Source organism: Podarcis liolepis (genome assembly GCF_965112155.1).
Source record: "Podarcis liolepis genome assembly, chromosome: 1".
NCBI lineage: Eukaryota > Metazoa > Chordata > Lepidosauria > Squamata > Lacertidae > Podarcis > Podarcis liolepis.
In genome coordinates, this window is record NC_139554.1 from 137201484 (window position 1) to 137227689 (window position 26206).

Sequence of the window (26206 nt, forward strand, 5' to 3'; positions counted from 1 at the left end):
AGTCGTGTCCGACTCTTTGTGACCCCCTGGACCAGAGCACGCCAGGCGCTTCTGTCTTCCACTGCCTCCCGCAGTTTGGTCAAACTCATGCTGGTAGCTTCGAGAACACTGTCCTCTGTCATCCTCTTCTCCTTGTGTCCTCAAACTTTCCCAACATCAGGATCTTTTCCAGGGAGTCTCCTCTTCTCATGAGGTGTTAGTAATTTTAGACAACTTTTTAGTGTTTTTGTTTTTTGATGCAACTGATAATTAGATACTTATGGGCTGGCAAGAGTGGCTACAGATAGGATGTTGGCAGTTCTACTCCTAACTGATGGACCAATCACAATGGATAGTATTGGATAATTGCTGTTTTATTTGATGGCAGTGCTTCTCAACCCAAATGCTATGGCTGCCAAGCGGGGGCCACTGTCAGGTGGGCCTCAGTGCCACAGCCTGCCCAGTGCAGCCTCCACTTGCCCACACCACCCGCTAGCCGTGCCATAGCATTTTGGCGGGAAGAAAGCCAGCACCAGAAATCCCTTGCATGCTGAGTAGAGGTGGCCAGGAGACAGATAGGTCTTGGGGGGAGTGGAAGCAAGGGTGGTGTTGGAGGAAATTAGAAAGTAAGATAAAAGGTTAATATTTATTGTTAAAATAAATAGATAGCTAGGCAAGGAATAGAAAGGAAGGTGATAAGAGGGAAAAGCTGTTATAGGGAAGAGAAATGCATAGAAGGACCAGTTATGTCACACTCTGCTGCCACCTGCTACCATTTTATGACTGGCTCTGTGGCTGCCCTACATCACCCATTTGCGACTGGTGGGCCTCAGTAATGTTCAGATGTCCTAGGGGTAGAGAGTTTGAGAGCTCCTCCCTCATGAGATTTGTACTGTGGGTTTCTGCAAAGTACCACAAGCAGAGGCTGGACAACTGTTATCTGTTAGGGATGATCTAGCCTGGATTTTCTACCTCTAGCAAGGGATCAGACTGGATGTCCAGGCATAGGTGAACTTGGCCCTCCAGATGTTTTGGGACTACAACTCCCTTCATCCCTGACCATCGGTCCTGTTAGCTAGGGATGATGGGAGTTGTAGTCCCAAAACAGCTGGAGGGCCGAGTTCGCCTATGCCTGCTCTATGGTTATGAGGTTCAGTCATGTTTGTAGTGGCTTTTAACATCTACAGGCAGCCACTGAGAGCAAGTTGTCCTGAGTTTTAGACTGAACTTTTATGTTATTGGTAAATTCTGTTTTTCATTTACATTAGACTCAGGAGCAGCACTTACTTCTCTGAATAAGTGCCTGAATTCTGTTATGGGATGAATGAAAATTAAAAACGTGGCCTTGATACCCTGTTTAGCATCATGAATGTTTCACCTGGTTGTTCACACAACACTCTAACCCAAAATTTAGTTGAGTGAGGCAGCGCAAATGCAGCATCATACTTTTATTTGTCTGCAGCCTTTCCATAGTTAAAAGCTTGCTCATGACAAGATTCACATAATAACAAAAAATGTCATAAACAATAAATAAAACACAACAAAAAGTGCACAACAAAATTGAAACATTTCCACATAAATCATAAGATATAAAAATACAAAAAGTATCAGTAACAGCAGTGGCGTAGCGTGGGGGGTGCAGGGGGGGCCAGCCGCACCGGGCGCAACATCTGAGGGGGCGCACTCGCCGCCTCCGGAGTCTCCGAAGAGCCTCGGGCGCAGGCTGTAGCACCAGGGCCGCGGCCAAGAAGCCGAAGCTGAAGAGCCCGCTGAGCGCCGCGCCCAGGCAGAGCGCGCCAGGAGGCACCACCGCCAGGGCCCGGCGGCAGCCGCAGCACCTCACCACCATTCCACCGCCAGACCTGCTCGCACAGGCACGGCCGCCCGCCGCTGCTGCCTCTGGCGGCGGACACGTGGAGAGAAACAGCGGCAGCCGAGCGGGAGACTTTCCCTTTCTCACTGCAACGCTCCGGGGAGGGGGCGAGGGAGAGAGTCAGGTGGAAATGCGCGCGCGCCCCCCAAGCCGCATCTTCGTGGGGGTTGGGGGGCGAAGCCGCCGGGTATTGGGGCGACCGCAAAAAGCCACCCTGCCAGCAGCAAGCTTCAAGGTCAAAGGCTCCCTTCGAGGAAGCTGCGATCCTCTTTCCAATTAAGTCCCCACCCCCACCCCAGCTCAGTTCAGTGGGAGGTGGATTTCCCAGGTCTCTTGTCTCTTAGAGGGCGCCTCTCATCATCCCGCCATTCTGAGAGCAGGGAGGGCGCCTCTCAGGAGACTTTCCCCCGCATTTGCTTTCCCGCTCAGGAAAGCGCGCGCGGCCCCGGCTGGATCTGCAACTCTTCTGGTGAGCGTTTAAACCAGAGGCAGGCGCTCCTTCTTGGATGCCTGGAAGAAAAAGACCCCGCGGTGTCTTCCTTTCCTTCCCCTGCAGAGACCAGCCACGTCCCTCAGCCGAGGCCGCCTTGCTTCTCAAAAGAGCCGGTCTACTACAGTTCGTGGCTGCATGGGAGAGCGCTGCTTTCCTTGCAAAAGGCCCCCAGGTTGAGTCGCCGGCACCTCCAGCTATGAGAGGATGGGAGCAGTGGCGTAGCGTGGGGGGTGCAGGGGGGGTCGGCCGCACCTGGCGCAACTTCTGGGGGTTAGGGTTAGGGGGCGCAAATCCATGGGTTAGGGGGCGCAAATTACTTGCCTTGCCCCGGGTGCTGACAACCCACGCTACGCCACTGAGTAACAGCAACCCCCTATCCCCAGCCCAGACCAAGAGTCTGTTCAGCAGCCTCAGCTTTTGTAGTTTTGAGTCAGTAAGGGCCCCCCCCAGACCAGGTGGGAAAAGGCCGGCCATATCTTCCAGAACTTACAGATAAGAAAGGTCTGGGCCCCTGGCGAGAAACTTCCAGCCCCTTTACTTATCCCCTGCTCATTCTTGCTGCTGCCCCAAGCTAAGCCAAGCCAAGCCAAACTCTGAACTATGACTTGAGCCAAGGTTTGTTCTTTGTTACAGCTCATCATTAAAAACAAGCGTGGGGCGGGGGCTGCATGCACACTATACATGTAAAGCACTTTGCTTCTCCAAACAATCCTGGGAACTGTGGTTACCTCTCACAAAGCTACCATTCTCAGCACCCTTAACTACAGTTCCTAGGATGCTTTGGGGGAAGTCATATGCTTTAAATGCATGGTGTGGGTTTGGACAACACTCTAAGACAAACTGTGGCTTTGCTCAAGCAAAGCGGCAGCAGAAAGGACCACCGGCAGCGCCTCTCCTTGAGCCTGCATGTTCACCCAGTCCCAGTAGGTGTGAACCAGGCCATTGTGTGGCCTTGGGTTAGTCACGGTCTCACACCTCCTCCTCCTCCTCCTCCTCCTCCTTCCTCTTCTTCTTCTTCCTCTTATTCAACCAAACAGGGTCAACCAGATAATAATGAGTGCAACAAAATTCACATGTTTAGGGAGTAAATCCCATTGAGTTCAACGGGGCTTACTTCCAGGTAAGCATTGATAGAATTGTATCCTGAATGTAAAGACTATAACTCTGGTCTTGATCCAGCCACAGTTGAGCACAGTGACTTCCCAGTGATTCAGAAGATGCTAAAATCTCCCCCATTACCACCAAATGACCCCCAAAGTGCTTAGTAGCTGTACCTCAAATAAATAAGACCCTCGTCTCTCTCTCTTTCTCTGTGTGTGTGCCTGTGTGTGTATGAAGTAATGCTAAGGCAGAGGGAATTCCCTAAGCAGCAGGGCTACTTGTCAAGAGCTGAGGAGATCCCTGCTGTAGCAGCATTTCCCTCCTTGGAGACCTGCAATTCTTCTCTTAGTCCCAGATGGAGAGGAAATCTTCACACAGCAACAAGCTCTAATGGCAGGTTCCTGACAATGGTAAGGACTGAGAAAGGGGAGGATGGACATTTTTAAAACTGTGTGCACAACTTTGCTTAGTGACCAAGGTGATTTGCAGTGGAGCATGAGACCTGGCAGTTTTTATTCCTCAAGCGTGTGGGAGTCTTACAATGCACTGCGTTCAAACAATCTGCGTGTGTGAAAGGCTGTACTTCAAAGCTAGCTGGCAATCTTTTGTTTTGCTGGTTTTTACAAGCGGATCCAACTGGATTCTCGCCAGGGTTCAGAAGGGAGCGCTTAATATCACAGGTGAAGTCAAGATGCTGCTGCTAATACACTTTTCATGTCAGCTCTGTTGTCAGCAGGGCTTCCTCTTCTGAAAATCAAACCGTTTGTTATTTAAGGAGTCAGATGCCCCCACCCCAACCTCATTTGTTAAATAACAGCCCCTCTCCTACACCTGCATCTTGTTTTTATTTATTGGGGCAGCTGGGGTTGGGCTGGGGAAACTTCTCTAATAGTTCAAGTCCAGTACTGGAAGAGTACTGGAAGAGAGTTCAGCTTTGAGTGATGCTACATATTTCCTATGGGAGAGGCCGCCATGTGCTTTGGGTGCAGCAGGTTCAGAATGGCTTTTCTGTCTGAAACCTTGTAGTCATGCCTCTGTCATCCATTGGCCACTGCTAGCCAGAGTAGATACTTTGGGACTAGCTGGACCAATGATCTGGCCCCATATAAGGCAGCTTCCTATGTGGTCAAGGGGAGCCTTCACACAATTACTGTCCCAGGCAGCACAGCACTGGGGCAGGAGATACCAATGGGTGGGAGAGCGCTTGCTGGTCCTGTCTAGCTCCTGTGTCTAGTTGGCCAATTCAAACACTAGAGCAGAGGGGTCTTGTAATTCTGAATTGCTCAGAGCCTTGACATGCCTTGATGACATCTTGCTGACCATAACTTTGACTACCATGGGATAGAGACTTATCAGCATTGTTCTTTGTTAAGCAATATGTACACAGATGGTGCTGAAATTCTTTTTTTATTTGTGTATTTATCACATTTCCATTCTGCCCTTCATCTCAGAATAATAATAGCTAACAATGAGTATTAACATTATATAGCAACAACTGCTTCTTGGGGGCCTGCTGTGTCAGTTCTTGACTTGCTTACATGACTATGCACACAATGTGTTCCACATTTGCTGATTTGTATTTCTGTTTCCTGATTGGTTGGGCCATTATAGCAGATCAGCAAACTTTCAAGTTAAACAAAGGTTGCAGGAAATGGAAGACGTCCTGTGAACCTTTTTGAAATTAGTATTTAAAACTAACACAGCAGTATCATTGCTCTTTATTACAGTCGCTAATGAAACAAAAGTTAATTTTCTTAATGTGCTATTTATTTATTCGCAGCAAATTCCATAAAGCTAGAAATGCAAAGTGATGATGAGGATTCTGACAGGAAGCCCCTGAGGCGGGAAGATGGGATCAGGGGTCATAATGAAGGGAGCAGCTTGGAAGAGCCCCTTACTGAGAACCACGAGATGGTGGAGAACAGAAAAATTCAGGAGCTGTCAGGCGAGGGAGGAATCCGGCTTCCGAATGGTAAACTGAAATGTGACGTCTGTGGCATGGTTTGCATTGGGCCCAATGTGCTTATGGTACATAAAAGGAGTCACACTGGTAAGCAGCTGAAAGAAAACGTGATGACTGCCTTTGGCATCTGATGTTGATATTACCTGACATCTGTTCTCTTGCATTTCTTGATTCACCAATGATAATCAAGTGCAGTAAGGAATATATTCAAAAATCCTTTCAAAATATGTCAGTCTGTTGACTAATTGGGGAGAATGTTAATAGCACAGATTTCTAGACTTACCTACTTCACGGTAATGAATGCATTTGAGAGAAAAAAATTCCCCTGCCAAGTGTCCTTCACTGTGAAGGGACATCCTAAGCCAGCTCTTTAAAAGTTGACCTCCCTTTTTTCAGTAGCTTTACAAAGCCCTCACCTCCTGTTTCTCAAGTCATTTAGCTCACACCAAAGTGTAAGTAAGAGTATTTGCTAAAATCAGGACATCTCTCACATGGCAAAGTGACTGGCCTTCATATTGGCTAGGTCTTTCAGTAGCTATGAGCCATGATACCAACTATTAGCTTCCATGTTTGGAGGTGTCTGAATACACTGGAGAACCCAGTGGATGGCTTGAAATTATGTTGGACTCAACAATTCATATTTGTGAAAAGCCTACTAAAAACGAAAATTGTACATTGGCCAGAGAGCACCTGCTTGCATCTGTTTTTTTTTCCCCATTTTGTTTGACTAAAGCCTTTTGTAAGCTCACCCCCTCCCCAAACTTCCAGGGAAGTAGCATGACCATGCCTGTTTCCTAGATCACATAAACATGCCCGGCACCATCAATATCAGCTTCTAGGGGCCAGCGAAGACATTCCTGTTCACCCAGGCACTTGGCTCTTATTTAGGGTAGCCTAGCCAGGATTGAGGTTCATCTTTTAGTAGGGTAGGATCTGTCCTTTTTGTTTTATTGAAGGATGAGCACTTTAAGTCAATAGTATTATTTTATATTTCTGCTGTATTTAAAATTTTGTATTATGTATGCTTTTGTAATTGTAAGTCACCTTGAGACATTTGCTGCAGTAAGCGAGGAGAAAATGCAATGAATAATGAGACTATTAAGTGTGGAGCCCTAAGGAATAAGGTCGGTCATGAAATACCTCTCACTGGTGTCAAAGGCCAGGGTAAAGAGGTGTGTTTTCAGCATATATGAAAGCTGTATGATGAAGGTGCCAGATGTGCTTCTTTGGGGAAAGAATTCCACAGCTTAGGGGCTGCCACAGCAAATGCCAGTCCTGAATCACCAAGGGCTGTTGAACTCCCAAGAGAGCCCCCCTTCTAAATGCACGCTGCTATTGATAAAAGCAACCAGGTTGCTGGGTTTCAGTTGTGTTTAGGTGTGTCTGCTGAGTGAGAGTTCTGTAACTGGGTTTAATCCAAAACATACTTCCATGGAAGTGTGTTCTATTAGTGTTGGTGGAATTTACATACTGGTAGATGCACTCAGAACTGCAACCTTCGTTTTGAGCTCTGCGGGCACTGCAGTATAAAACATAGGTTGGATAGTGTGGGTGTTCAGTCTGCCCCCCAAAGTCGACATATTCCCAGTATGACTTTCACAATAGCATTTGTCTAACGCTAAATCCAAACCTGGAAAAACTGATTTCTAAGGTAGGGCAGAAGTGGTTCAGATATGTTGAATAGAAATAGCTGGTTATGACATCCTTGGGAGGCTCCCCTCCCTTTTTTATGCATTAAAAATAAATTGCTTGTTTAATAAGAGGCAACAACTTTCGTATTGTTCAAAGTCCTGCACCCAAACAGAAGCAGGAGGGTCTTGGAAAGTGGGCTCCTGCCTGGCTCTCCCTAACTGAGTAGCTAGAAGACAAAACCGCTCCCAGGCTCTTGAGTGTTGGTGGGGTGGCATATGCACTGCCATGAGCTCCTTGGCACCTAACTTGTGATATGACCTGGCAGCACTCAGCATCTGAAAAAAAAACCTGTTCATAAATCTACATGATATAGCCTGAGGCATGACTACATATAGGATTCAGAAATAATTAGCAAAGGGGAGCAGGAGGCAAGGAAGAACAATTACAAAAACAAAAAAGGTTGGGGGTGATAATAGAAGGGACATCAGAAAAAACAAGTTGGAAAAATCCTGTTAAAAACTCATCGTCTTCAACAAGGTGCAACTAGGGTACGACTGGTGCAAGCGAGGAAGGTCCACCTCTCAGTATTAGGGCTCATACTTTGCATGCAGAAAGATTCAGTTCTTGACATCTCAGGAAGCAGAGCTAGCGGAAAACTCTGCCTGAGAGCGTGGAGAGCTGTTGCCTTTCAGAATAGGTAACGCTGGGCTAGAATTACCAATGGTCTGACTCAGAATAAGGCAATTTCCTATGTTTTAAGGGGTGTGTGTCTGTGTGTCTGTGTGTGTGTGTGTGTGTGCGCGCGCGCGCATGCATAGAGTGGGAGTGTAAAGTACCTGACCCTGAACTGAACATGAAGGTAAATCACAGGTGGTATTATTATTTGATTTATTACAGTGGCAGTAAATATAGAGACAATTTGGACATTTTACACTTTAGGCACTGTAGAGTTGTTGTCTCTCCACCTCCACCCTCCGCCCCATAGCATTGTGACCCAAAAAAGAAAGAGAAAGAGATTACATAAGACACTGTCCTTTTGTTAGAGCCATTAGAGTTCCTATATTGAGGAATAGTGCTTGTTCCCTCTCTGAAAAAAGGCAGTGATGCAGTGGCTATTCAGATGTTCTCAAGCATATAGAAATGACTTCTCTTTCTGTGTGTAGCTTTGTTCTCTACTTTGGCTGACCCCAGATGTTGCTTAGCTATTTTATTATATGGAAGTTTCCTTTTTTGTGGGGGAGCCGGGGGAGGTTTTCCGGTAGAAATGGTACCTATAAAAGGTAAAGCTGAATCTCCAACATGGGATAGTCATGTTGTTACCTCTAATAGGACAGTTGTAAGGATCACTCAGGCAGAGTCTACGCATGACATAGAATGTGGTGATGGAGTTGTCAGGAGGTAGAATAGACTTGTACGACTTCAAAAAGCAATTGTGATTCCTTAAAAAAACGACCCCTATAAGAAAAAACACTGCACAATTAAAAACCAGTACGTACAATTGTTTCTACTCAGTCTACTCCATTTCTTACTTGTAGGGCGTAACTCTACCTAGTGGAACATTCAGAAATGGTATTCACCCCACCCCACAGTTTGAAGTGGTGCAGCCCATTTTACCACCTCTTTTGACCTGGCCTGAAATAATTCAAATGCTTTGAATCTTCTAAAACACTGGATATGTTATTTTGATGCATTAAAATCTCCTTGCAAATAAGCACCAAAAAACATACTGCTAACCCTGTAAGCCTGTGGTGCATCAAACAGCATGAGAATAAAAACTGAAAGGAGGGGAGGAACAGCTTAACTTTATTTAAAAAATAAATAAAAATACCCTACCTCATCTGCTGGATACAGTTCTTGTGATGTAAGAGGCGCAGAGTAAGCAGATAAGTAAGCAGTAATTGTGACTGGGAAGTATAATTAGCTGGCTAGCCTTTTTGGGAATGATATTAATGTGCACCATGAATTACTTCTTGGCCTTTTGTGAAACTGTTCCATACCACAAAACTTCGCTGCCAAACCCTACAAAATAGTTTGTCTAAATAGATACGTGTTGGTGCGTATCCAAGCATAGTATTTCATTCTTTTTAAAAAGGAAGCTCACTAAAAGCATTGCCCAGCAGACTCAGAACTGTGTAGATGTTTGAAGCTCCCAGTCATCTGATGCTCAGATTCAGGGGGGCAGAGAATGGAGCATGGGAGGGGAAGGAGTGGTGCCTGGAGCATCTGGGGGAGGAAAACTGCTGAGGGGCCAGGTGGGTTGATGCAGATAATTGTTCCTGGTGGCGGAAAAAACCTGAATGTGTTTAGGGTCTCATTCTGGAGGCGTGAGGGCCATGTGTGTGTAATGAATAGCAGAAACTCTCAAGCTATGCAGCTTATACCCCTTCACCCTCATTCAGGTCCTTCAGCCTAAGATTTCACTCCTCCATCTAAAAAAGCCCTTGGGAACAGGCTAAATTTCAGACTGTCACTTCTAACCCTACTGTACACATGGGAGAGGGGCAAACGCAAAGAGGACAGGTCTCCTGTGCCTTTGATGGTTGTGTAGATGAGGGAACTAAAGCAGGAACTAAACCAGTGGCCCTCCAGATACCAGAGGACTACCATTCACATCATCTCCACTTCTTGCCGTGCTGGCTGGGACTGATGGGAGCTGAAGTCCAACAATATCTGGAGGACCAGAACTTCCCTACTCCTGTTGTAGGGGGACTTACAGCAGGAGTGGCTGTTCCTGGCTCTTAGCCAGAGATTTTGTGAGGTGAGAGCCACTAGGGGCAGAGAGTAATTACAGAACAGGCAGGCCATAAAAGCAGATAGCCTAACATACAGGAAGTTATTTAATCCTTGATTTTTTTTAAAAAAGTAAAAAATTAAAGCTTAAGGTTGAGCAGGAGCCTGAAATATCCCCTGAGCCAGGGACAAGCCTTATAGTCATATGCCATAATGCTGCACTACTGGATCTTGAAACTACATTCTCATGAATGCTACTCATGAAGATGAAGAATAGTTATGAGAAAGGAGGCTCCCGAAAAGACTCGTGTACACTCCTAGTTAGCTTTTTGAACCTTCCACCTTGCTCTTCATTTTATAAGGCTTTAGGTACATATGTAGGTACAAAAAACAATCTTATACCTTGATCACCTTATACCATAAACCAAATCAAGTGATAATGCTTCTTCTGGACTGTACTAGTTCAGCCCACAGGTTGGGGCCAGGAGGAGATGGCATGTTTGAATTCTGTCCCATAGGGGTAAATCCCTCTTTCTGAATAGTGAACTGAATGTTAGGAAGAAAGATTCAGCTTGTTGTTTTCTGTAGGTGGTGTGGGGTTGTTGTTGTTTGTTTGTTTGTTTGTTTGTTTGTTTGTTTGTTTGTGTTTGTTTGTGTTGTTTTGAGAACATCCAAACTCACAGTGACCCTGAGCCTCCAGTGCAACCCATAATGGTAATTTCTGAAAAGATTACCCTTTTGATTCATTTGAATCTGTAAATTGGTCTTAATTTGGCCTTATTGTCTAGGTGCAACACCTGAATTGTGCATAATGAAGTTGTGGCCGAGGGAAGGTTATAACACAACACATTTTAATCTTTAGGACGCTATAAATATTATTTCTGGGTTTTGACTGTAACTTACGAATGTTTCACAAATTCTAAACTGATTTCCTGATTGTGAGCTTTGGAAACATCTAAGGTCTGGGATTCCTCCCCATTTCCCAAGTGGGATTGTGAAAATCAGGGGTCATTTGGGCTGAGGCCTAAGATTCTCTGTTCAGTGGATTTGTGCTCCATATGTGAGACAAATCAGCACACACACACCCCAAACACACACACTGTTCTATTAAGAAACTGATGCACAGGATGGTAATTCACAAGAAGGCTTATAAGAAAAATCGAAAACTTGTATAACATAACATGATCTCAAAAACCTATCTAAAATTGGCAAGACCTTTCCTTCCCCCTTTCCTTGCTTTTTCTTCTTTAAAACTACTACCAGCAAAGGGCTTTTAATCCATTTATCATTTCCAAAATGATTTGACGTAGCCTTTACAATCATTGATCATGAAATGCAAGCTTTCTGTGGACCATCATTCATCAAAGAAGTTTTATTTACAGAAGGATGTGAAACTGTAGACAACATGTAAAACTGCTGTTCTACAGTTTGTTTCACAGGAGTACCAAATCAGATTTGCCACTTTTCAACTTAACTTCTTGGTCACTCGAAGACTTGCATTGCACAGCCTACTTTATAGAATTTTTCATGATTGCAATAGCCAGGTAATCAGGTAATATTGTCACTGAATACTTAAGGTACTCTTTGGCCTAGTTCTCACAGAGGTGGTCTGTGCATAAGGACTGTGTCATATGCAGATGAGGACTCATGTGACTGAATACTGTTTCATGTAAAACATGTCTCTGCACACAGAAAACTAGGGTTTGAAGAAGTCTGGTCTGGACCCTTCTCCCTCACATGCTAGTTTTTTACATTGTGGTTGTTGAGTGGGTGTGTTAACGAGCATTCAACTCTGTGTGAGCCACAGCTGTAGCTTGAAGTGCTACAGCCTGGACTCAGATTTTGTTCATCGGTGAGAATCAGGCTTTTGTGGTGGAGCTTATAGAAGAGATTTCGGGGCGCCAGTTTGGCGATCACAGTTAAAAAACTTCTGCCGTAGTTCATAGTTAGTGCCATTTCCATTTTCCCTGTGTGTGTTTCTCCTTCTTGCATACGGGGGCAAATTGTTATGAGAGCAAGCTGCAGGCAAGCAATGTACGGTAGTTGAGATCAGAGGAGCATAGAATTATAGCATTGGAAAGGACACCAAGGGCCATCTAGCTCAACCCCCCACAGTGACATTCCGTTGTGACAACTGAAACCTAGGCTTAAGGTGTCATTGGCATCTAGCTTATATTTCTAACACTGATTCTATGAAAGTTTATGCACAGCTATGTGCGTCACTTGCTCTAACACTACTTCAGGTGGATCATTATTTTATCAAGGGCAAATAGTTTCACTAGATTCAGATGATATGGAAGGTAGTACTCAGGATGGGTGCTGCACAGACTGCCTGGTCAGGGCATGAAACAAATCAGCACAGGAAATCAGAAGGCCTGGTTTAGCCTGGCTAGGCTTCCCTGGTCAGCAGGGCTTGATGTGAACCAGGGTTTAGACCAGGGGTCTGCAACCTTTAAGACAAAAAGAGCCACTTGGACCCGTTTCCGAAGAAAAAACAACAACTGGGAGCTGCAAAACCATTGCGACATTTAAAACAAATATATCTCCGGAGCCACGATCTGACAGCAGGTGGGAAGGTGATGTCGGGATGGTGCGTGACTAACGCACGCACCGCCCCCATGCGACGTCACAGCCAGTACAACGCCCGCCACAGTGAGGAGTGTCGGGGCGCACAATGCGCCTCCTCCCCTCGCTAGTATCCGCCCCGGAGCCTCAGCAAAGATGTAAAAGAGCCACATGCGGCTCCAGAGCCGTGGGTTGCAGACCCCTGGTTTAGACAAAGGATGTATTCCAGTACCAAGGCTTGGAATATATGAAAGGAAGCTATAAAAGGAAATGAATCTGAGCCTATGCAGTCTTTACTTCCCACCCACTAATGATAGCAACCACCCACCCACCCACCCTCACATTGATATGGTTTTTAGGGTTTAGAGGGCCTCAGGGTCAAGATGAATCTCACTTCAGATTTCCCTGGTCTGCTCAGGGAACATGATGCTGCTCACAACATGATGCTTCCCAGTTCAGATCTTCTAGGCAGGTATAAAGGTTTCCCTTTGAAGGCAAATGTGCACTATCAGGGTATGACTGTTGGAAACCTGATTGAGAATATTAAAGCATTAATCCACTTGCTCAGTTAAGCTCATTAATCTCCCTATTAAGGTAGTTTTAAATGACTATTCTGCAGATGACATATGTGAGAAGGGGGAAATGATGGGACTGACTCTGACAAGAGTAATTAAAGCATTCTGTCAGATGAGAGGGAAAGCTGGCTACCCTGAAAGTTCCAACTGAGGTAGAATAATGAATACTGACTCTGGAATTTGTTGAATTTAAAAGTTTTTAAGATCTACATTTACAATTTAGCTTTAACTTTTAAGAACTAAGCTCAATCCTAGGCTCAATGTCTACTCAGAAGTAAGTCCCATGGAGTTATATGTGTATGTGTGTAAAATTGCAGCTGAATTCTGCCATTTTTTAATCAATAATCAGGGCTTTACTGCTCAGAAACTTGAAGGTGCTTCATTCTTAGCCTACCCAGCTACTGAGCTGCTTTAAATGTAATCAACCCAATAATAAGCAGAAATGTTGCCGCCTTCTGTTCCTGAGTTCAGCATCTATTCGCTTGTCAAATACCTTGTGGCATTGTTGTGTGTGAGAGAGACTTCTTTGGCAATGTGCGGGCTGCACTTTACATGTTATCTTTGTATAAGAAAAATGTAGTCTTTATAGAGAAAAATGTCCATCAGCTGCAATATAATGCAAGCACGACTGTTATATGGAACAACTTAATTGCCATATTTATGAAGTCAATACAGGAAATCCCTCATGTGTGCTTTAGACAGTGGGCAGACCAACACTGTACATTTAAAGCACATGACTGAGCACAAAGAATCATGGAACTGTGGTTTATAGCTGTGAGAGGGACACTACTGTTCGCAGGATTCTTTCGGGGAACTGATATGCTTTAAATGAGCACTCATAGTTCTTTAAATGTATGGTGTGGCTCTGCCCATTGTGGTATACCTGCGTTTGTCTGAATACATATATAAAGCCTTGCAGCTTAGGCAGTCAGGATGCTTGAAAGATGTTCCCTCCCCTTGTACTCCCAAATGATCCATGTGCTCTGCAGGCGGGGCTTCCTGCGCAATCCATTTTATCAGGGTGTCTGCTCTGCACAGTCTAGGAATCTGGCCTTTAGTGTTGTGGTACCAACCCTTGGAATTCCCACCTGTTAAATATTAGACAGATGTAGTGTCCGTAGCCTCTTTGGTGCCTTCCTTTCCCAACAAGCTTTTTTTAAGTAGATTTCTTTCCCTATCTGTATTGGAATTGTTTGTAGATATTTTATTTGTTTTACTATTTCTGTGTTTGCTGCCCTGAACTCCTTTGGGAGGAAGGGCAGGACACAATTTTTTATAAATAACTCTTAATAAACCAATGGCTGCTGATTCTGCTGATCACATGTGGTCTAAATGAGTATGGGCGGGTGGGACTGCATAATTATTTGGTAGCCCCAGCTATGGTGATAAAACATAAATGGTGGCCACAGAAGTGTCCCACATCAGTGTATTCCTGTTTTGTTGACCTCCCTGGTCTCCCAAAACACAAAGCGGAATGAAGACGGTGGAGCAAAGAGAGACAAGATGAAGGAGCGTTAGGTTGCTGGGGAAGGATCGGGGGGAGGAGCCTTAGAGAGTGGGGACCTTCAGTCCTTGCAACTGCCTCATTGGGGCAAGACCTGCTGGGAAGAGTTGCTGTGATCACTAGGCCTGAATTGCTGTGGTTTCTTTGAATGAGAAGTTAGCTTCACTGACACCGGGTGTTTTATTGCTGACCTGCTCCTGACTCCAGCTCCTGACACTATATTTGGAGAAGATCCGTTAAAAAGCAGCAGTACCAAAATGAATTATTGTGAAAATAAGAAATGGGTGTGTGATTTTGTTCTCACCCAGGGTGCCATATTACCAAAGTGTGCGCCTGCTGCTGCTGCTGCTGCTGCAAGTTTTTCTCTACTATTATGTAGCATTTCAGGAGGGGTAGATTCGAAGCTTTCCTGGATTTCATTGTCTCAGATGTTATATTTATGAGAGCACCCTTGTTTGAATATTGGGAGATTGGGCATGTATATTTGTTGGCCATGGTTTCTCAGACCTTTTCTCCGTTGTCTTCTCCACTGCAGGTGAACGTCCCTTTCACTGTAACCAATGTGGAGCTTCCTTCACACAGAAGGGGAATCTACTGAGGCACATCAAATTACACTCTGGGGAGAAACCGTTCAAATGTCCCTTCTGTAGCTATGCTTGCCGGAGAAGGGATGCCCTCACAGGACACCTCAGGACGCACTCGGGTGAGTCTACAATGCCTCCTCTTTAACTGCAGTGCTTTTAAAAGCACTGAACATACATCACTAGCTACCTTATAGCGAAAATAAAAAAAATCCTTCCAGTAGCACCTTAAAGACCAACTAAGTTAGTTCTTGGTATGAGCTTTCGTGTGCATGCACACTTCTTCAGATACACAGTGTATCTGAAGAAGTGTGCATGCACACGAAAGCTCATACCAAGAACTAACTTAGTTGGTCTTTAAGGTGCTACTGGAAGGATTTTTTTTATTTTGACTATGGCAGACCAACACGGCTACCTATCTACCTTATAGCGAGTTATTATCTATACTGACTGACAGTGTCTGTTCAGGATTTCCGTCAGGATTCTCTTTCACAGTGGCCTGGATTGCTGAGTTACTGAAATGGCAGTTCCCCGTGTGTTGGGGGTGGATCTTGCCCACATCCACTGCCTGCAATCCTTTTAGGCCAGCAATGCCAGGGATTGAATCTGGCCAAGGCGTGGCTTTCACCTTTTACCTGTGGCTCCTTTGTCCTACTGATATGCTTAGTGATCTAGAGGCAGACAGGTGTCATTTATGTATTTGTTACAAAAATCAAGCACTGCTTCTTGGCGAGAGCTCAAAGGGAGCAAGAAGGGACTCTGCGTGCAGGCAAATGGCTTATCCATACCTCAGCTTATTAAGCCAATATATGGTTTTCTGAGTGTGACTAAAATTTTCACAGTCATGAATGCTGCAAAAACTGTATTTCTGTTCCCTTCACACATAAATTGCACAGGCACAATAATGGATCCACCAAATTATGATGTCAGCTTAATGGTTCCAAGGAAAATTGATTCCATTAGGCCAAAGGACTTCTATGGATACTCTTGACAAGCTTTCTGTGCCCCACCCCCGACCCCATGGTTCCAGGCCTGGATAATGTCAACCAGAATTTTTTTTTGTAACTTCAGCACTTCAGGTATTAAGCCCACCATTATCTGTGATTCAGTAATCCCCAAGTACCAGAAAAACGCAGAGGTCCAAAACCTTCCCAAGCTAGTTTTTCTGATCTGTCCTACAACTGTGAGGTTATTGATGTGTATGCAAGATGTAAGACACAACTGTTAGGTGTTGGAAACTTGAGTAGGTATTTCAAATTACTGTTGAAGAACTAGAAATAGAATATTGTGAGTGTTCTTTATGTTTTAAGAAATGGAAAGTCTTCAGAAGATTCCCCACTAGATGTGGAAAGTCATAAACCAAACCCCAGCTGTTTAACCCTAAAGATCTGTTTCGTACAGCTAAGATAGAGAATACCTTTAAGGAGCGCCTCTAGCAAGTGTAGGTTGGACCCTCTGTCTTCTAGATCACTTTGTCACTGATAATGATAAACATTTGTTTTAAAATAGAAATAATGTTTTAAGTTTTAACATCATAGGAAATCATGGTATTTACATCGTAGGAAAAAGTTACGAAGCTTTGCAGGAAGAAATAAATCATCTAAGCAACAGACTACTCAGGTGCAGGTGTATATTCCAGTACACAGGGGATAACATCATCATAACAAAACAGTTGGCCTCTGTTGCCTTTTGATTTTGAACTTTCATCCTAAACTGGCACAGAGAATGTATTTTCTTGTATCAGAAGTTGAACGTCAAATTACCATGGTCTAGTTTCTGCTTGCAAAAAGGTACACCTAGCGATAATTACCTAATTCCTTTCTCTTCTGATCTTGCTGTTTACAATTAACTCACCACAATCATGTTTAAAAGTGCCTGCTACTCAGAATAACACTTCATGCATTTGATGAAGTGGACTAGTCCATGAAAGCTTAAGCTATAATAAATAAGTTAGCCTTTACGGTGCCACAATACTGCTGTGTTTGCTTCAAGAGACCAGCACAGGACCCCTTCTAGAAATTGTTTTTCTTGGGTAGATTCCACATCTAACATTTTGAATAGGTGTTAAAATAGGTAGCATTTTCTCTCACTATGGGAAACTATTCCACTACATTTCTTTCTTCATGATATCTTTGTCATGGATTCTGCGCCATACTGAGCAGACCTCAACATATGGGTAGCAGAGTAAAACCATAAACATGATGCTGGGTTCCCCAAAAAACAACTCGGAGGTAATCAACTTCATTCAGCAGAGTTTATTACTGAAGGTAAATGAGCATAACAGTCACAAATCAAATTCTTCAGGATTGGCACAGTCCATAAGAAATCCAGTTGCATCAGACTTAATTTAAACTTCAGTAAGACTAAAACATAGACTTAGTACTATGTACAGACCACCATGCCAGAAAGAAAGAGAGACAGAAAGTGAAACCCAAGCTCTTCTGGCCTATTATTAGGAACCTTCTGCTTGTTTCCAGGCAGAATAGAAGCTTCTAGAAACTTCTAGCTTGCACCAGCTTGTATCACACAGAGAAGCTTTCAGAACCCTCTTGAATTAATTAGAATAGGAAAAATCTCTACACTTTAAGCGAATACTTTCTGTACCAAAAAATGTAAACCTGACAATCTTTACCTTTAAGTTACTCCCAGGTGGTCTTTACTCCATGTGAAGGCTATCCTGAATATCAAACAGACTTATGCACAAATCCAGTGTTTGGGGATGAGATGGGGAACGGTCTATCATTGAACCACTGACCAATTTTTTGTGGATCTCATTGTGCCTAGTGGCTTCTGTTATTCTTGCTACGAATACAGGATTAAGTAATGTTTGCTCTGATTCAGCAAATCACTTTTTATGTTCTTAAGCTAGAACATATATTCTAGTGAATACAGATTAGTTACTTTTTATTGTCAACAGGTTCTGAGTGTGCATCCTTATTTTCTAAATTAAAACATATTTGTGGACCATAGGGATTTCACTTATTTTTTTAAAAAAGTTGAACCATGCAAGATGTAAGTCAGACTGCCTCATTTTAGGGTGAATTACTGTATGCTGTCATTCACATTGTAATCTTGGTCAGTCCTTTAAGTTGAGCACATAAAAAAGCTTCCTATCAGTAGCCATATCGTGAGTCACTATTTTGTTTGTTCTCACAGCACTGGGCACAGTATAAGCCAAGATCAGAATTTCTGAGAAGGGAGTATTAGATACTGACGTTACTTTAAGCATGTAAAGATGGGACTATGGTAAAAGAATTAGATTTACAGGAGATGTGGAGATTCAATACAATGTTTTACTTCTCAGTTGGAGAGCACAAAACGAAAGCCAAGAATTTCCATCCCACTCCACAACCCAAGAAAATATTTAAATTTATGCTACTTTCTCTTAAAATTGATTCCCACTGATTCTAAACAGAAATCTTAGAAGTGAACCCCATTGATTTCAATGAAACATGCATGTCAGTAGTGTTTTTAGAACCCTTAGAATCATAGAATCATAGAGTTGGAACAGACCACAAGGGCCATCGAGTCCAACCCCCTGCCAAGCAAGAAACTTCTTGAAGCCCAAATCACCAACGCCCAAATGTTGAAGCAGGTAACTTCATATGGGACAACATGGCTTTATGCTGTGCTACTGATACTGAGAAGCTGAGCTCCTTAACGGGAGCCAAATGAAAACCAGGTCTTGAACCTGGACCTGTTGTGAACTTTGCTTGACATTCCCCGCACACCTACATTTTATTGTACACAGAAGGCAAAGAAGTTTTATCCTGTAGGCTTCCTGTCTTAGGGAAGAGCTTTTAACTTGATTGCTGCTCTCTGGCCGTTTCCCCAATTCTCTGTTTGATAAGTGTGGCCTTTTCCCGCCCTGTATCTCAGCCTTCTTGCCCTGTGGTGGCTAATGGAGATTGACTATGCAATGGGTTACACAGGATGTGTCATTTGCATACATAGGTTTTGCTTAATTATGCTGCTCTGGCTGCAGGCACAGACACATAAGGTTCCCTGCTTTCTGTGTAATAAAATAAAAGATTTATATTTTCATAATTAAATGTAGGGCTGCGGTCCTTACAGTCCTAAATGAGCATTGGAGGCCTGGGCAAAGGCAGTTGTTTGAGGGTGACATACATCAAAGCAGAGAGGAATTAAAAAACTGAAAAGGACAGAGAAAGAAACCTTCTTGGAGACTCATAAACATATTTATGTGGTAATCATATGAACTTAGTCCCTAACCCTCACTCCACAGTGATCAAGATGGCAACACTCCCATCAGTACCAAAGGTCACAGGAGGTCTCTCTCTTCCCATCCCCTTTGTTATATCCTGGGAATTCCTAGTGTTGCTGTTGGCATTTTAAGGGCCTTAAGTCCACTTCTGAAGCATTGCCTTAATTTTTACAAAAGTTTTTTTAAAAAAATCAAAACATTTGCATCCCTCCTTTTCTTATAGGTAGCTAACAACAGCAAGTTATAAAAATGAATTACAAACACATGCACACACAAATGTAAAGGGACCCCTGACCATTAGGTCCAGTTGTGGCCAACTCTGGGGTTGCGGCGCTCATCTCGCTTTATTGGCCGAGGGAGCTGGCGTACAGCTTCCGGGTCATGTGGCCAGCAGGACTAAGCCGCCTCTGGCGAACCAGAGCAGCACATGGAAACACCGTTTATCTTCCCACTGGAGCGGTACCTATTTATCTACTTGCACTTTGATGTGCTTTCGAACTGCTTACAGCTAACTCAAGCTAAAAGTCTCCATTCTCCAACTGTTTTGGTAAAAATTCATTAGTTATTTATTAGTTATATCCACATTTCCTACAAGATGCAGCTTAAGGTGGCTTACATGCTGCTAAAATCAGCATAAATATGTGTGTGTTGAGGCTTGTGTTTGCATAGATAGAGATAGATAAAATCACTTACTAAATTATGTAAACTTCAGAACAACCAGCAGATTTGTTAACTAGAAGAATAAAGACCCATCAACCAAATGTCTGGCAAAATACAAAAATCTGGTACTTGTATTTTAAAACTATCTGTATTTGGGGTGTGTGTGATGGGAGTTGTAGTACAACACCTTCAAGGGGGCCATAAATCCCCATCCCTGTTTTAAAAATCAAGGAAATTAAGGCAACATTGCCACTCAAGAGCTAATCTTACAGGGATCAAGGTGTCAATGCCAAAAGCCATTGGGATATTAGCCTAACAAATATACCTTCCTCTGCTGCCTAAAACTGTCCCCATCCAACCCAAAACAGTCACCAAGCAAATATATTGATTATTTATTTATTAAATTTCTATACTGACCTTCATCCAAAGATCACAGGGCTGTTTACAGTAGAAAATCACAAAAAATGCATAACGTAAGAACAAACAAAAACAATCACACACACACACACACACAGAGAGAGAGAGAGAGAGAGAGAGAGAGAGAGAGAGAGAGATTAAAATGCCATAGATTGTTAAATTACCCAAAGGCCTGGGAGAAGAGGAATGTTTTTTGCCTGGCATCCAAAGATATATAATGGTGATGCCAAGCAAACCTCCCTGGGGAGAGCATTCCACAGTCAGGGAGCCACTGCAGAAAAGGCCCTGTTCTCGTGTTGCCACCATTCAAGACTCTTGTGCAGAAAAAGGGCCCCAGATGATGACTGCAGAGTCCGCATTGGTTCATGTTCCTTCTCAGTAGCGCCACCACTACACATGTTTCACTTTTATGGCCACATCTAATATGGCAGTGGTATAGTTTCTCAGAAGAATGTGTGGAACCAAGGGGCACACGATTACAGGAACTTTGGCTGTGTTGATCCCTCTTGTGAAATTTACTGGCAGGAATAAAGACTGAAGATAAATATCCATATGGCTCAGTATAAGCTTTCTTACACTTCCTTATATGTCGGAACAAAGGGTATCTTTTTATGTTCATGCTAATTACATAACAGTAGCTCAGTGAGTCATAGTTGATAGAATTGATTTCTAAAGCTGTCACTAAATAAATAGCATGAAATATTTTTGGAGCGAATGTGCACCAGAAATCAGATAACCCAACTGCTGTGTGGTACACTTGAATGTGTCTCCTGGTTGTTCCTCTGCTTGCCATTCTAAAACAGGGTGCCCCTCAGCTATTAAGATACCTGAAATACTAGTTTTAGCTGCAAGGTATGGGATTTGCTCCATGCAAATAAACTGAATATGTAGGAGATTTAAAACATTGAAAATGGATTTTCAGCACAGCATAAAACTGGCATTCTCTTCCAACAGATACAACAATGGCAAACTCTGCAAATGAGTTCAACATCACACACACACACACCATTTACAGTGGTACCTCGGGTTAAGTACTTAATTCGTTCCAGAGGTCCGTTCTTAACCTGAAACTGTTCTTAACCTGAAGCACCACTTTAGCTAATGGGGCCTCCTGCTGCCTCTGCACGATTTCTGTTCTCATCCTGAAGCAAAGTTCTTAACCCGAGGTAATATTTCTGGGTTAGCAGAGTCTGTAACCTGAAGCATATGTAACCCGAGGTACCACTATATTATTATTTACCAGGAGGGAAGGCATTTTTCCTAATTAGGGCTGTGCACACAGGATGTCTTAAAATTCTCCACCCTCTTTGTGGGCAGAAGAACTGGAGAGACCATTTCACTTCATTTCTCCAGGGGGAGGAAAATTGATCTAGCAATTAATAGGGGGGTCGGGATTAGTGGCAGTTGCACAGTTAATTTATTTTTTCCTAACTTTTTGTCTCCCTTTTGCCTTCTTTCAAGGGAGCAAGAGAGCGAAAAACTCTGGACATTTTTCAGGGGAAAAAGTATTTGGAGACATTTCAGCTCAGCTCTAATACTAAATTTCAAAGTCTCAGATACTGGAGTAAGCAGTGGGGGGGGGAGTGAAGGATTTCACGTGAATAATCTAACATTTAAATGATCTGTAGCATTCTGGGCACTATTAGAAACACTGGCTTCCCCAGTCATAAAGATTGACATGTGACTGGATGAAACCTCTTCTAGCCCACTCCATTGTTCCCCAGAGAGAGCTCGCCAAGTAAGCTGCATACAACTCTTAGCATTTCTGGTACTTCCTCCTGTTCCCTTCATCCTGCCAGATAGCTACGCCTGTGGGACTGGCATGCTCAGAAGTCAGTGGTGGTGTGGCAAGGCTCAGTGCCAGCTCCATTACTCACACTTTATCCTGCGATTTCTCCCTTGTCTGTAATCTCCACCCGCTACCCTTTTTTATTTTTTCCAATTGATCCGTGCAGGTGAGTCAGAAAAACCTGCTTGTCCACAAACCTGTTCCTTCTTGCCAAACATTGGTCCTGGTTCTTGTAGATTCTAGGAATAGATTATCAAAATAAGATGTCAAGTAGAGCTTGTTCATGTGCAACACCCCCCCACCCCCCAAATGTGCATTTCATTCAATATAAAATAAAGGTCCTCTGGATATTTATAAACAGAGCTCCCACTTGCACACTCCTTCATAGTTGGTGTTTTACTTTCTCCTTTCCTTATTTTATTTATTTTATTTTATTTATTAAAAAGGTTTGTTACCCTCCTCTTCAGTCATAAGGATCCCAGGGAGATTAAAAATAGAAATAATGTCAGACATAATTAATAAAAAAGCAGACGATTTGTTTTAAGATAACACAAATGATTCTAGCATTTAAAAAAGCAGCTTTAAAAATCAAAATAAAAAGCTTGTTCACCTGGTGCCAGAAAGGCATGAGGTGAGTCTCCTTGGGGAGAGCATTCCATAATGGGGGGGGGCATAACAGAGAAGGTTCTCTCTCCAGTTACTATGTGTCTCATTTCAAATGGTGGGGGGACATGGAAAAAGGCCCTTGAGGAAGTGCTTAAAACTCTGATTCCTGTCCTGCCTACATAAATGGGTCTCTCTCTGCAACAAAATGTCACAGTGTGTGGAGTGCCTGCATTCAGGGTTCTAGTCACTCCATTGCATTTTCCCTCCCCTCCGGTGGCTTTTGTTTTTCTGTTCATTAGAGTTTGGGGGGTGCTCATTTGTGTCCATTAAAATTATTGATTTATTAATAATATTTATTAGCTGCTTTTGCCTCTCCGTGTGTGTGTGTTGGAACTTGACTGACTGTACAAAGTGTTAAACCAGGAGGGACACATACAGACCCTGAACCACCAGTCCTTGGGTGAACTACCAGCTCTTCAGATCTTTGAATGATTAGTGCAAATGCCTGGTTAAGTTTAAGAAACCACCTTGTGCATGGAAACATGACTTATCAGAGTTTCTGATCATAAAAAGAGTTCCTAAATGTGTTCTATTGAATATGCTCTAAAGCCCATTGCAGACCTTTGCACAAAGATCTGACGAGCAGCCAGCCTTCCTGTGGGTGTTGACGACAGGCTTTGCATGCACACTCATCACTTCACATCTTGAGATGAATGCCTGAACACATTGTGTCAGTCGCTCACCATTCCTCGTCTTTGAGTTATTATTGAGCTGTCTTGGAAAGGTGTCCTCTCCCGCTGGAATTTTTTCCTTAAGATTTTTCTTGCCTCTGGAAATCTCAGGGTTAGCCCAAATTGGTTGGTTATTTATGGGTGGGTAGTGTGCCTTGGCTACATGTGTGGGAGCACAGGAAAACTTGAACTGATATTGGGTGGAATGGTAGAGACTTTGCTATTAGACAGGCTTCCTCAACCTCAGCTCTCCAGATGTTTTGAGACTACAGTTCCCATCATCCTTGACCACTGGTCCTGCTAGCTAGGGATCAAAAACATCTGGAGGGCCGAGGTTGAGAAAGCCTGCACCCACCCTCTAAGTTTGGAGGCCCATCAGACTGCCACTTGTGGAGGCCAGACAACAAAAGAAGGATGTTGCCTTTATGCTCCTCATCTGGAAGCATCTGGCTGGCCACTCTTGGAAAGGGATTAGGTAGACCTCTGGCCTGATCCAGGAGAGACTCTTTCTGCATGTTATGTTCAAGGATGAAGCAACACTCTTGACCTCCTGCTCACATTGCTTTTACACAGCTATAAAACCTAATGGTCCTTTGCTCTTAAGTTCTTTCATTATAGCAGCTTTCTCAGACTTGTTCAGTAACATCCTTACTTTCCACATTTAGTACATTCTTGTTGCATATGTCTAGAACCAAGAAGACGGTTTTATACTCTCAAGGAAAATACAAGTTCAAGCAAACATTTTGGCAGGCTGCTGCAGATAAATGAAGATTTATATTCAGGTTGTGGCCCTCAAGCCCTTGGCAAATTGCCCATATGTTCTTTGATGTTAAGAGAAAAACCTTACACTGACATAAGTTAAAGAGCTGATGTAATCAAAAGCACCTGTGTGTGTGTGTATAGGCAGGCCTATTCATCTTCTGCAATTCTATGCTGGGAGATAGATGGAATTACATATACAAGGGGCTTTGAGAACCTCAAATTCAGTGCCAGGTCCACATTTTTTACCCCCCCCCCTTCTCTGTTGCCCCCCATTATGCAGCACTTTTGAGTTCCAGACAGTGGTAAAGAAGACGGGGGTCTGAAGGAGAAGACAGGTGAGGAGTGGTGGCTGCTCCTCATCACCCGTTATTCCTTCATTCACCCACCCACCTGTGGTGAGGTGAGTGGTGATGGCAGTGAAGAGGGGGCTCCAGGTGCTTTTGGTGACCCATACTAGGGTGGTGGAACCTTGGCCATTGCCCAAGGATGGCCACCCAGATACCAGCTCTGCTCAGAGTCCACTTATTTTTTCTCATTATTATTCATTCATTTGTTAATCTTTTCCAAGCCTATTTGGTTGTGCAGAAGCACCTAAAAACAAAATGGTCAAAAAGAGGAGTAAGATTTGTACATGTGTGAAGATATGGAAATTTAGATTCAGTCACTATAATCTAAATAGAAATGCGGTACATTTCACCATAGAGGAAAAGACTGACCAGGTGATGTGCGTATCTGCTCACTCAGCTGCCTAGGTGCCAACTGCAGATGGGCAACTTCCGATCTTTTCTTTAAACTGGACTCCTTCAGGGAAGAAGGCCCTCTGGCAGCTGTAAAACGCAATATGTGAGCACCCTGTTTGAAACTACATTTGCCGGTAGTTTCTGCTCAGTCCTTCAGGAGCCTTTTTTGAAGGTAGAATGGCTGCTTTTCTTGTTTGTTGATGTTCCCTCTGCTCCTGCATATTCACCAGTGTTAGTTAGATCCAGCTGATTATTTACGGCCAACTTACATTCATCACATTATTTTCATTACATTCATTACATTATTCATTACATTATTTAATAGCCAACTTACAACTTACATTCAGAGAATGTAAATTTTTTTCCATGCAGAGACCACTGACCTTTGGTTTGAAAGAAATGGGTTGAGTTGAACTGAGGATATAGTTCAACTGTAACTATAACAGCCGTGAATGCTTCATTCTTCTATTCTTGTTGTCTTAAAATTCCTCTCTCTAATCCTTTCGTTCATGATATTTTGTGTCCTTTGGTCTGGTTTTCACCACACCTGCATTTCCCCCCTCTCCATTTGCTTTGTATGGTTTTACTGTCTGAGTTCCTTCTGCCTTTGGGTTTCACAACTGTATATAACAACACAGACAAACCTGTGATCTTTTAAGGAATGGCAGGAAATTCTCCAGAAGGATTGGGAACAGTACTATGTCGAACAGGAATTGCTGCATTTCATATTGTAAGCTGGTTGTCAAACAACCAAAGGTTCTTCACTATACCAATACATGTTTCTTCCCAGTCCCTGCAAGACATTTTAAAGATCCTGCGATTAGAAGTCCTCTAATTTGTGCCATGTTTGCATAACTGTTTGATTTCAGATGTATGAGAAATGTTTTTGACCTTGGCAGTGGGATGTCTGATGCAGACCTCAGTACTCGTCTGGGTTTACGTGATCCACTCCAGATTTCTTATGTCAATTGGAAGTCATCTCTACTAAAAATAGTTTTAATTCACAAATCAAGCTTAAAGGGAGGGTCCATATAAAGAAAGAAGTTATTTGTCTATATTTTTGCTAGCTTCTTTCTTGATACCTATGAAAAATGAGGTATCCCATTCCGGGGTGTTTTGGCAGGCCTAGCTAGATTCACTAGACTAGGTGTAAGAAAGAACCAAGCATCCTGTGAATGGGTGCATGAAGCAAAGTTCTAGAGCAGAGTTTCCCAAACTTGGGTCTCCAGTTGTGTTTGGGGTACATTTTCCACCATCCCTGACCACTGCGCCTGTTAGCT

At 43.4% G+C, this 26206-nt stretch overlaps 1 protein-coding gene across 8 annotated transcripts in view; it reads left to right on the forward strand.

The window, feature by feature from the left end:
* The window catches only part of IKZF2 (IKAROS family zinc finger 2), a 113752-nt gene that overhangs the window by 51533 nt on the left and 36013 nt on the right, over nucleotides 1–26206 (forward strand). For 5 of the 8 annotated variants that reach the window (XM_083473858.1, XM_083473862.1, XM_083473859.1 and 2 more), the window contains exons 4-5: nucleotides 5227–5496; nucleotides 14951–15118. In XM_083473858.1, the coding sequence (XP_083329984.1) occupies nucleotides 5227–5496; nucleotides 14951–15118 (438 nt within the window). The remainder of the gene's footprint in view (nucleotides 1–5226; nucleotides 5497–14950; nucleotides 15119–26206) is intronic. The other 3 variants (XM_083473860.1, XM_083473863.1, XM_083473864.1) reach the window with 2 other exon arrangements.